The sequence below is a fragment of the Hyperolius riggenbachi genome, chromosome 4, assembly GCF_040937935.1.
Source record: "Hyperolius riggenbachi isolate aHypRig1 chromosome 4, aHypRig1.pri, whole genome shotgun sequence".
Classification (NCBI taxonomy): domain Eukaryota; kingdom Metazoa; phylum Chordata; class Amphibia; order Anura; family Hyperoliidae; genus Hyperolius; species Hyperolius riggenbachi.
The window spans coordinates 460807767-460820113 of record NC_090649.1 but is presented as its reverse complement, the minus strand read 5'-3'; the positions used below and the strand labels follow the sequence as shown (position 1 = coordinate 460820113).

Here is a 12347-nt window from a genome sequence, read left to right as displayed (position 1 = left end):
GGGATCACTGAGAAAATGTCGGGAATGCGCTTGCAGGGAAGCCGCAATATGCCAGTGAGGGATCCAGCATGCCAGCGATGATGCAAGTGAGTTGATGTAATGCTGGACGAGCCTGACTCGTCCTTACCATTCCTAGCCAGTTTTTTTTTTTTTTTTTTATAAACAAGTCAAGCTCGCCCTTAACATTACTTAAACAATACCATATGCCTGGCAGTTCTGCTGATCTCTTTGGCTGCAGTAATATCTGAACCACATACCTGAAACAAGCATTATAGCTAAACCAGGGACACTTTGGTCAGGCCAGGCGCTCACTGGAAGCAGCACTTGCACTTCCTACCTAGCGCTTTGTGCAGGAGTTTCTGAAGCCTTGGCCCGCCAATTTACACATTGTCGTTGCTTTTGTGCAAGGAGGCGGGGCTACTTGCCAGTAGCTGGCACACGGACCTGACACGTAGGTAAAACTTTGAAAAACACAATTGCACACAAGATTGCCGCAAAAGCGCTTTGAACAGGGATTCAAAAGCAATTTTACAATGCTCCTGTACTTTGTATTGCTCCAAAAATGCTGCATTTCCCAAATTGCAGTCAATTCTGTAGGTTTGAGTCCATTGACCTTCATTAACCCAGTCTCATTAAAAAAGCCAATAAATAAGTCAGCCTTCATATTATATCTCTCACTTCAGGTGTGCTTTAAAGAGGAACTCCAGGCAAAACGTAGAAAGATCTGTTGCAAGTTTCCTGGTCTGTCATCTCTTGTATGTTAGGAAAATATGGCTGAACTAGGCAGCGATAAGTTCTGACACTCCAATGTGACAGCTAGTCATCAAGGCTCATTGTCAGCTCAGTATTAGTTCTTAGTCACCCCTACTACTAGGAGGGTGCAGCTGGTAACAATGATGTAATCAGGACATGAAAATCTTTTCTCAGTTGCTTGCAAGCTGTAAGTGAGCCTAATGAGCGAGGGGTCAGGAATCTACAGTGGGATGTGAACGTTTGGGCAACCTTGTTCATAGTCATGATTTTCCTATATAAAATCACTGGTTGTTACGATAAAAAAAAAAAAAGTCAAATATATCATATAGGAGACACACACAGTGATATTTGAGAAGTGAAATGAAGTTTATTGGATGTACAGAAAGTGCGCAATAATTGTTTAAATAAAATTAGGCAGGTGCATACATTTAGGCACGGTTGACATTTTATTGACTCCAAAACCGTTAGAACTAATTATTGGAACTCAAATTGGCTCGGTAAGCTCAGTGACCCCTGACCTACATACACCGGTGAATCCAATTATTAGAAAGTATTTAAAGAGGAACTCCAGTGAAAATAATGTAGTAAAAAAAAGTGCTTCATTTTTTACCATAATTATGTATAAATGATTTAGTCAGTGTTTGCTCATTGTAAAATCTTTCCTCTCCCAGATTCACATTCTGACATGTATTACATGGTGACATTGTTACTGTGGGCATGTTATGTAGCTGTTTCTAGCTGTTCTGGCTGTTAGACAGCTCTAAACAGCCATTTCCTGTCTGTGAACATTGTTACATTGTGGCAGTTTGCCAGGAGTACCGCGGTATTCAGAGCCTCTAGTGGGAGTGGTTTCAGCACAAAATCAGTCACACAGCGCCCCCTGATGGTCTGTTTGTGAAAATCATTCTATTTCTCATGTAAAAGGGGGTATCAGCTACTGATTGGGATAAAGTTCAATTCTTGGTTGAAGTTTCTCTTTAAGGTGGGTCTTTTAATTTTCTCTGAAGAGTAGCAGCATGGGGGTCTCACAACAACTCTCAAATGACCTAAAGACAAATTGTTCACCATCATGGTTTAGGGTAAGGATACAGAAAGCTGTCTCAGAGATTTCAGCTGTCTGTTTCCACAGTTAGGAACATATTGAGGAAATGGAAGACCACAGGCTCAGTTCAAGTTAAGGCTCGACGTAGCAGACCAAGACAAATCTCGGATAGACAGAAGCGACGAATAGTGAGAACAGTCAGGAGTCGAACCACAGACCGGCACCAAAGACCTACATCATCTTGCTGCAGATGGAGTCACTGTGCATCGTTCAACCATTCGCCATTCGGCGCACTTTACACAAGGAGATGCTGTATGCAAGAGTGATGCAGAGGATGCCTTTTCTCCACCCACAGCACAAACAGAGCCGCTTGAGGTATGCTAAAGCACATTTGGACAAGCCAGCTTTCTTTTGGAATAAGGTGCTGTGCACTGATGAAACGAAAATTGAGTTATTTGGGCATAACAATGGGCGTTATGCATGGAGGAAAAACAACACAGCATTCCAAGAAAAACACCCGCACCTACAGTAAAATATGGTGGTGGTTCAATCATGCTGTGGGGCTGTGTGGCCAGTGCAGGGACTGGGAATCTTGTCAAAGTTCAGGGACTCATGGATTCCACTCAGTAACAGCAGATTCTGGAGACCAATGTCCAGGCATCAGTGACAAAGCTGAAGCTGTGCCGGGGCTGGATCTTTCAACAAGACAACGACCCTAAACACTGCTCAAAATCCACTAAGGCATTTATGCAGAGGAACAAGTACAATGTTCTGAAATGGCCATCTCAGTCCCCAAACCTGAACATAATTGAAAATCTGTGGTGTGCGTTAAAGAGAGCTGTCTATGCTCGGAAGCCATCAAACCTGAATGAACTAGAGATGTTTTGTTAAGAGGAATGGTCCAAAATACCTTCAACCAGAATCCAGACTCTCATTGGAACCTACAGGAAACATTTAGCGGCTGTAATCTCTGCAAAAGAAGGATCGACTAAATATTGATTTCATTTCTGTTTTGTGGTGCCCAAATTTATGCACCTGCCTAATTTTGTTTAACCCATTCGCGTTCCGTCGTTTTCACTTGAGCAATGTTCACCTCCCATTGATTAGCCTATAACTTTATCACTACTTATCACAATGAACTGATCTATATCTTGTTTTTTCCGCCACCAATTAGGCTTTCTTTGGAGGGTACATTTTGCTAAGAGCCACTTTACTGTAAATGTATTTTAACAGGAATAATAAGAAAAAAACAGAAAAAATTCATTATTTCTCAGTTTTCAGCCATTATAGTTTTAAAATAATACATGCCTCCATAATTAAAACTCACGTATTTTATTTGCCCATATGTCCCGGTTATTACACCGTTAAAATTATGTCCCTATCACAATGTATGGCGACAATATTTTATTTGGAAATAAAGGTGCATTTTTTCCGTTTTGCATCTATCACTATTTACAAGTTTAAAATAAAAAAAAAATATAGAAATATTTCATCTTTACATTGATATTTAAAAAGTTTAGACCCTTAGGTAAATATTTACATGATTTTTTTTTTTATTGTAATTTTTTTTTATATTAAACATTTTATTTGGGTATTTTTGGGAGGGTGGGATGTAAACAATAGTTTTATAATGTAAATGTGTGTTTAGTTTTTTTTTTTTTTACTTTTAGTTGTAGTTTTACTTTTTGGCCACCAGATGGCGGCCATGAGTTTGTTTACATGACGTCACTCTAAGCGTAACATACGCTTAGAGAGACGCATGGGGGAGGCAACAGCCAGAAAAAGCTAAGCTTCCGAGAGAAGCTGTCGCTTTTTCAGCGGGGGAGAGGAATCAGTGATTGGGCACCATAGCCCGATTCACTGATTGCCTGGCTAACGAACCGCGGGCCGGGTGCGAAATAGGTTAATCAATTATTGCACACTTTCTGTAAATCCAATAAACTTAATTTCACTTCTCAAATATCACTGTGTGTGTCTCTTATATGATATATTTAACTGACATTTTTTATCTTAAAGGATACCCGAAGCGACGTGACATAATGAGATAGACATGGGTATGTACACTGCCTAGCACACAAATAACTATGCTTGGTTCCTTTTTTTTCTTGCTCTGCCTGGATGAGTTACATATCAGGTATGTAAGTGGCTGACTCAGTCATGACTCAGACAGGAAGTGACTGCAGTGTGACCCTCATTGATAAGAAATTCCAACTATAAAACACTTTCCTAGCAGAAAATGGCTTCTGAGGGCAGGAAAGAGATAAAAAAGGGTCAACAATTTACAGATTTTTGCTCTGGCATACTTCAATGAATGTGTCATTGAGCAAAACCAATAAAACCGTTAAACTTAAAAGTAGATTTAAACATAAAATACAACTGTGGAATATATTAAAAACTCATTTTTAAAAGAAGGAAGATAGATACAATAGTTTATTTCATTAATTTTCGCTTCAGGTGTCCTTTAACAACCAACGATTTATACAGGAAAATCATGACAATTAACAAGGTTGCTCAAACTTTTGCATCCTACTGTAAATTTGGCTGGATAGTGTACTGGTTAAAGGGGACCTGAACTTTTGTACACAGTCTGTATGCATGTTGGATTATTATGGCTCTGTACATATTAACAAGCTGACACATCATTGCATTCCAGCGGTTCTGAAGGTGTGTTTAGCTTCTAAGGGTACAATGGTTAATTTGCATATATTCAGCAGTGGTGCCTGGGAGACATCTCGAGCTCACTCCAACCTGAATTATCGCAAATTCTTTCTGTTTTAGGAAAGCAAACTTTTGTTGAACTTTTGTACTGGACAGAATACAAACATATAGAAATGCAGCCTGTATGTACTTAGAGAGTTTAGCCCCTTCATTTGTGACTAAGCACAAGTTGTAATTTGATCAATTAGCTTTGTCAGCTGACTTCCATGGCAGAGAGCTCATTTGTAAACAGTTAACAATATGGCTTCCATGAAAGATGAAATAGATTACTGCTGATTTATTGCAGGATTTGTATCAGCTGTAACAAATAAATGTTTTTCCTTAACATATTATGCTGCTGCTTATCTTTTAGAGCTGAGATGAAGTTCTGAGTTTAGGTGCTCTGCCTCTGACACAGGAGACCAGGGTTCGAATCTTGCCTCTTCCTGTTCAGTAAGGAGTCCTTGGCCAAGTCTCCCTAACACTGCTACTGCTTACTGAGCACACCCTAGTGGCTGCAGCTCTGGCGCTTTGAGTCCGCCAGCAGACTCAAGCGCCAGTTTATAGCTTCAAAAATGGCTCGAGTCTTGGGCTGACACTCACCTGCGGTACAACGGCAGTCTTCTGGTTTCTTTTTGGTGATCTGGTGTTAATTTGCCGATCATCTTCCTCAGATATTAGCCGGCTCCGCTTAGAGCTTCTGTGGGGCTGTACATAAAAATATATATTTGTAGAATAAAATTGCTTAGTTTTTACAATATTCATTAAAGTGACACTGAAGCGAAAAAAAGCCTCATGATATAATGAATTGGTTGTGTAGTACGGATAATAGAACAATAGTAGCAAAGAAAATAGTGTCATTTTTATTTAGTGTGTGTGTGTGTGTATCATTGCATCATTATCTAATAATTGCAGTTTCCACAACACACTCAGCATTTTAAATGATTTCACAGAGCAGGCTACTAACCCTTTGAACTTTTCTCTGCAGAAAAACCATAAAGAAGAAATAATGATACCGTAGAGATAAGTGTTTCAAAAGACAGTGCTGTCTACAACTCACAGCAGCTCTTTTGCATAGCTAACTGAAGTTTCTGAACTCTTCCTGTACTGGAAACAATGAGACTCATATCTGTGCTAATAAGGTTTTATTTCTTAGCTGTACTACACATACAAATCATTATCACAAGTTTATATTCACTTCAGATTCCCTTTAATAAATTATTTAGTGAGTGTTTGGCCATTGTAAAATCTTTCCTTTCCCCTATTTACATTCTTATGGTGCCCACTAATGAGCCAGTCTTTTTTTGTCTGATCTTACCATTTCTCCGCAATATAAGGAACTGCCTAAAGTATCCATTCAATATCTTCACTCAGTTTTCCCTTCTTCTACATAGAATAGGTAAGATTGGACAAAATTGATTGGATCATTAGTGGCTACTATAAGAATTACCACACATAGGAAATCTTTACTGCTGGCAGATGCATCACTGCGGAATGTTTTTTCTGTGTTGGGAAGTGAGCAAAAACAACACCTGGTCTCCCAGAGTGCTCTGGGAGGAGAAAGCTTCATAACCTAGGCTAAACATTACTGGGAGAGTGGGCTATATACCAATATACAGCTATATATAGATACAAGAAGTGTCTCTAATGCCGAAACCAGGAAAATAAATGTAAAAGTGGGTATCCTGGATAGTGTAGTACATTCTACTATAGGTCGTTACGGTGCCTCTTTATGCGCACTAAATGAGGTGGTTAGAATGCTGACTATATGCGTAGGTTTTGGGAATGAATTCAGATTTAGGAATATTGGCAATAGAAGAATGGTTTTGGAAGATGTATTTGATGGTGCAGTACCACATGAACCCTAGTCTTTACAGCTCTATAGAATAGATATCAATCATGTTGCTGCAGCTGGGCGGATGCTACACTCGTCAATACATCTCTTAGGCCAGGCGGGGGAGGCTCCACTTTCTTTTTTTGTGCATTTTCCTTTTAAAGCGGATTTTAACACCCAAAAAAAAAAAAAAAAAAAAAAAGGCCTAAAAATAATGTCCCAAATATATGTGTAAAACCATTTTATTCTAAAAGAGGTCCCTATATGTCCCCTAATTTTTATTTTACCTGGTTTGTGTGCACAACTGGGCTAAACTGTGTAGTACAAACAGAATTGTGGGGAGTTTTTTTCTTTTCTCTTTTGTAGCTACAGTAACACGCTCATCTCATGCAAATAACAATAACTTCTCATTTCAGATGAAATAAGGACACTATGCCCAGAAGGCAATTGAACAACCCCCCCCCCCCCCCACACACCCTTTTAAGAGTTTACATAGTGATGTAAGTGTTATCCAAGTGATGTTTGCTGTAGGAGGGACAGTAATCTGTAAAATAAGCGTGGACACTGAGCTGGGTAAAAAATAGATAAATAAAAAGGGCAGAAGTGATGTCACTTTTGGCATCACAGAAAAACAGTAAGGCACCGTTCACACTGCACGTGCTTCGAGCCGCGTTTTGGAAACGCGTGCAGGTGGCCGACACGCACGACATCAGACATTGCATAGAGTGCACTGTCTGATGTTCACACTGCATGCGTTCCGGACCTGTGCGGTCCGGGAACACATGCTGCACGCATTTATTGTAAAAACGCGTGGCTGTCCCATTCACTTTTCAGTGATGGGATCAGCCACGCAACGCACACAACAAACGCGGATGGCGTGCGTTCGTACGCGTTGCGTTCCGCACGCATGGCCATCCGCGTTTGTGATGTGAACGGGGCCTAAAGATGGAAACCAGCAGAAATATGCTTTTATTTTTTTCATATCACATTTCTCTTAACCCCCTTGGCGGTATGAAAAATACCGCCAGGGGGCAGTGCAGCAGTTTTTTTTTATTTTTAAATCATGTAGCGAGCCCAGGGCTCGCTACATGATAGCCGCTGCTCAGCGGCATCCCCCCAGCCCCGCCGATCGCCTCCGGCGATAGGCGATCAGGAAATCCCGTTCAAAGAACGGGATTTCCTGGAGGGCTTCCCCCGTCGCCATGGCGACGGGGCGGGATGACGTCACCGACGTCAGGACGTCATTGGGAGACCTGATCCACCCCTTGGCGCTGCCTGGCACTGATTGGCCAGGCAGCACAGGGGTCTGGGGGGGGGGGGGGGGCCGCGCGCCGCACCGGATAGCGGCGATCGGGCACGTGGCGGCAGCGATCGGGGTGCTGGCGCAGCTAGCAAAGTGCTAGCTGCGTCCAGCAAAAAAAAAAAAATATTTAAATCGGCCCAGCAGGGCCTGAGCGGCACCCTCCGGCAGCTTACCCCGTGTCACACACGGGGTTACCGCTAAGGAGGTTAAATCTGACAGTGAACACTAAAACAACAGGATACGTAAGCTAAATACATTTCTTATTGGATGATTTATTTTTATTTTTTTTCAGTCAATATGGAGTTTCATCCTCCTTTAAAGGAAATGTCAATGTAATGTACCTTTGAAAAGTGAAATAACTAATTCTTGGAGAGGTCATATAGAAGCTGTTGTATTGTACAGAACCACCTTGTGGGCTGTAATAATAGACACTCCGCTACTTACAACATCAACAACGGGACTATTTCCTCCTTTCCATGTGGGCGTTTTCTGCGGCGAATTGTATTTTTCATTCCACGTATTTGATAAACTTCCCTCTGGCAGAAAAGATAGTGAGACCTTAATATGAATTATACCGGACACCAAACAAACTAGTTGACACATAGAACTATTAACTATCCTGGGAAAAAAACAAAAAAATCTCAGGACTATCGCTTTTAAAGGGAACCTGAAGTGAGAGATATATGAAGGCTGTCATTTTTTTTTCCATTTAAACAATAGCAGTTGGTCGGCAGTCAGACAAGATTAGTTGCATGCTTGCTTCAGGTGTGTCAATCAGACACTACTGCAACCAAATAGATCAGCAGACCAGCCAGACACCTGGTATTGTTTAAGGGGAAATAAATATGGCAGCCACCATATGCCCACTTCAGGCTCCCTTTAAAGGCCCACTATTGCGAAAAATAATAAAGGCAATGTACTGCAAAAGTGGATATCCTGAATAATTTACTGAATTCTACCATACAGGATGTCACTACAGTGCCTCCTTTACTAGCTGTTAATTTACTAACCTTCTTTAGAGGAGCTCACAATACATCAGTGTCCCTTTCATTGTCTAGGGCCACTTTTGAGAGGAAGCCAATGAAAGTGAATTGCAGTCATACTAAAAAAAAAAAAAAAAAAAAAAAAACGTACCTAAGGAGAGGGAAGGCTCTGGATCCTATTGAGCCTTCCCCCTCCTCTCCTGGTTCCTGGGCTAACAGTATTCCACCAATATGGTCAAATACTGCTCTATCTGCTGCTGAAGGAGCCTAGGTGTTCCCGAAGACGGGCCGCTGCATATTGCGCACACGCGAGCGCCCCCTCTCGCGCATTCCCAAAGGCGCAGTACAGAGCCGCCTGTCTTTGGGAGCACTCGGCTCCCCAAGACTTCCCAAGCCTCCTCTTACGGGGGATTCTAACTGGGGAGCCAGCGCTGCAACGCGGGGAAAATTAGAGGAGAAAGAAGGCTCTATAGGATCCAGAGCCTTCCCATTCCTGGTTTATTTATTTTTAGTACGATTCCCATTAGCTTTAATTAACCTACCTGTATGTTTTCATACACAGAAGGAACATATAAACTTCATGCAGGCGAAAGCTTTGCCTGGATACAAACCTGGGACCAGTGCTGCAAGGCAAATAACATTTATATTGTGCTTTTCTCCTGGCGGACTCAAAACACCAGAGCTGCAGCCACGAGGGCACGCTCTATAGGCAGTAGCAGTGTTAGGGAGACTTGCCTAAGGTCTCCTACTGAATAGGTGCTGTCTTACTGAACAGGCAGAGCCGAGATTTGAACCCTGGTCTCCTGTGTCAGAGCCCTTAACCATTACACCATCCAGCCAACTAATTAACCACTTTGCTAATGTGCTGCCTAGATTTACTTATGTAGATAAGTATTGCAGGCAAAAGAAGAGTCTTACCTTTCAAACTAACAAGAGCCTTAGCAGAAGAATCTGTAGAGAAAAGTAAAAGAATACAATATTACAATGTAGAATAGGCTAGTGTGTATACACTGTATATGCACAAGCTGTATATCTGGAATGTGCAATCCAGCTGAAACATTGAAAGAAAATGAAGCGGGCGAAAAGATAGGGAGCAAACGGAGTGAGTCAGGAAGCAGGAAGAGGGGAGCAAAGATACAACACAGAAGACATAGAGCGAGGGAGACTAGAGGAAAATAGATATGGAGGCCATCATATTGGGATATAGAGGCTGACGTATTTATTTCCTTTTAAACAATGCACATTGCCTGCCTGTACTGCCGATTCCCTGCCTCTAATACTTTTAGCCATATACCCTCAACAAGCATGCCTATCAGATGTTTCTGAATGAAGCCTGAGGCTAGGAGCACACTAGACTAGGCAATGTGGAAAGCCTTGTGCATTTTCTGCCTAATGAGTTTTTCATGCATTATTGGGGCAGTTACATTATGTTCAATATTTTCCCCTTTGCAAGGTGGTAAAATACAGTTTAATATTAAACTAAAAACATAAAAAACGCATGCAAAAACAGTTTTCTGCATCTACACACGCACACGCACACACACGATTACCAAAATAATAGCGATTCTGCCTAGTGTACCACTAGACTGTCTGGATTTGCCCCATGCTTGTTTCAGGTGTGTGATTCAGACGCTTACTATAGCTAAATAGCTAAAGATAACAGCAGGACAGCCTGTATAGCGCTCAGCATCAGTTTCCTAAAAGGAAGTCGCACACAACTCTGGCAACCAGAAGGAGTACAGTAGGGCAAGAAACGATCTTAAGCTGGAACTTAAAGCTGCTAAAAGGGGGTTCGCTGAGAAGATGAAACGTAACCTGCGCTCGAACGACTCAAGAGCAATATGGAAAGGGCTTAAGGCTGCCACCAACTACAAGTCCCCCGCTCAGCATGCAACACCCAGCTCTGAACTGGTTGAAGAACTCAGTAAATTCTACTGCAGGTTCAAAAGTCAGGAAGGACCAAGGGGCATCTGTCACCACCCACACCTCAATCTCCGAGAACTCTGTCCCAATCCTAAGCTCACCCTCTCCGGGGGGGGTGTGAGCAGGGCTGTGGAGTCGGTCCAAAAATCCACCGACTCCGACTCCTCAGTTTAGGATTCCACCGACTCAGACTCCTCTAATTTGCATATTACAATTTTGTTGATTAAAAGTATGTAACATGAAATTCGTCTCTTAACTGCCAACGCTTAGGAATTTTACAAGACAACTGAAGTGAGAAGGATATGTAGACTACTATATTTATTCCCTTTAGACTAAAACTAGTCCTTGGTAAGAGTACTTGTAAAAGGTACAAACCGGAACAAAGAACATCTATCAGGCCCTAGGCAATGTAACTGTGGGTACATGTAAGAATGATGTGCATGTACTCTGCAGGGGAATGAGGAGATTGTAAACAGACAACATCTCTGTGTTCAATGTGCACAGCATTCTCAGTGGATTCCCTGCAGCTCTGTGGGGAGTGCATATGTAGAGTATAGTACTACTGTGTAACAAAGTAAACCTGAGACAGATGAAATTAAAGTTTTATACATACCTGGGGCTTCCTCCAGCCGCCTTCAGGATAATCAGTCCCTCGTTGTCCTCCTCCACCACCTGGATCTTCTGCTATGAGTCCAGGTACTTGAGTCAGTCAAGCGTAGTGCGCATGAACACACTCCGCCGTGAGCGTACTACACCTGTGCAGCACTATTGCGCAGGTGCAGAATGTTCCTGGCTGTGGGAGCGGCATGCGGCCGGACAGCGCTGACTGGCTGAATTACCAGGACTCATAGCAGAAGATCCGGGTGGTGGAGGACAGTGAGGGACTGATTAGCCTGAAGGGGGCTGGAGGAAGCCCCAGGTATGTATAAAACTTTACTTTTCATCCGTCTCAGTTACCCTTTAATTTGTAGTCACCAAACCAAATTTTAATAACATATCAAATTATTTTATTTCATCAGCAAAGGGAGTGCATACATTTGCATAAATCAGCATCAATGCAGAATTATTTCCATCTCGTTGACCATCTCTATTAGTCACATAGCTACACATCAGGCTTTATTCTTACAGCATAGATGTTATTTAGTAAATATAAGAGATTCCTGTGTACACATCATATATACAGTCACAATCAGATATGTATATCTGACCTTAAAAATAAGGGGACTGCTTTATTGAAGCAGCACAAGTAACTAATTTTGATTGGTTTATTTCATTTTTGTGGACTAAGCACAGCTATTACTGTATATATACTGTATATATACATTATTTTTAATGACTATTATCTGAGAAATAGAACATTTTATCATATTTTCTATTTTAATTACAGTTACAAATTCATTAGGAGTCGGAGTCGGTGCATTTTTTCCCGACTCCGACTCCAGGCACCCAAAATTGCCCGACTCCACGACTCCAACTCCGACTCCACAGCCCTGGGTGTGAGGCCGATGTCCAGTGACTCCGGTTCAAGCTGAACGCCAGGAAAGCCTCGGGCCCCGGCGACGTGACTCCAACCTGCCTTAAAGGACTTCCGAGGCCAAATGTAGAAAAAAAAAATGAAAAAAGTTATATACCTGCATCAGTTTGGAAGGCACAGAGGACGCCGTCCGCACCCTCCCGCCGCTCAGTAGCCCCCCGAATGGCTCCCGACCTCACGGCCCGGGTCGGGCTCTCCTGCCTGTACAAAGATGGCCACCGGAGCTGGCTGCGGCTGCGCAGTCCGCATAGCCGTGAGTGCGGCTGCCCAGCTCTAGG

General features: G+C 42.3%; 1 protein-coding gene across 1 annotated transcript in view; it reads right to left on the bottom strand.

The window, feature by feature from the left end:
* Positions 1 to 12347, bottom strand: part of LIN9 (lin-9 DREAM MuvB core complex component) — a 54755-nt gene that overhangs the window by 21421 nt on the left and 20987 nt on the right. The window contains exons 2-4 of the mRNA XM_068232820.1: positions 9531 to 9563; positions 8074 to 8165; positions 5096 to 5200 (exon numbers count right to left, since the gene is read on the bottom strand). Of these exons, the coding sequence (XP_068088921.1) occupies positions 5096 to 5200; positions 8074 to 8165; positions 9531 to 9563 (230 nt within the window). The remainder of the gene's footprint in view (positions 1 to 5095; positions 5201 to 8073; positions 8166 to 9530; positions 9564 to 12347) is intronic.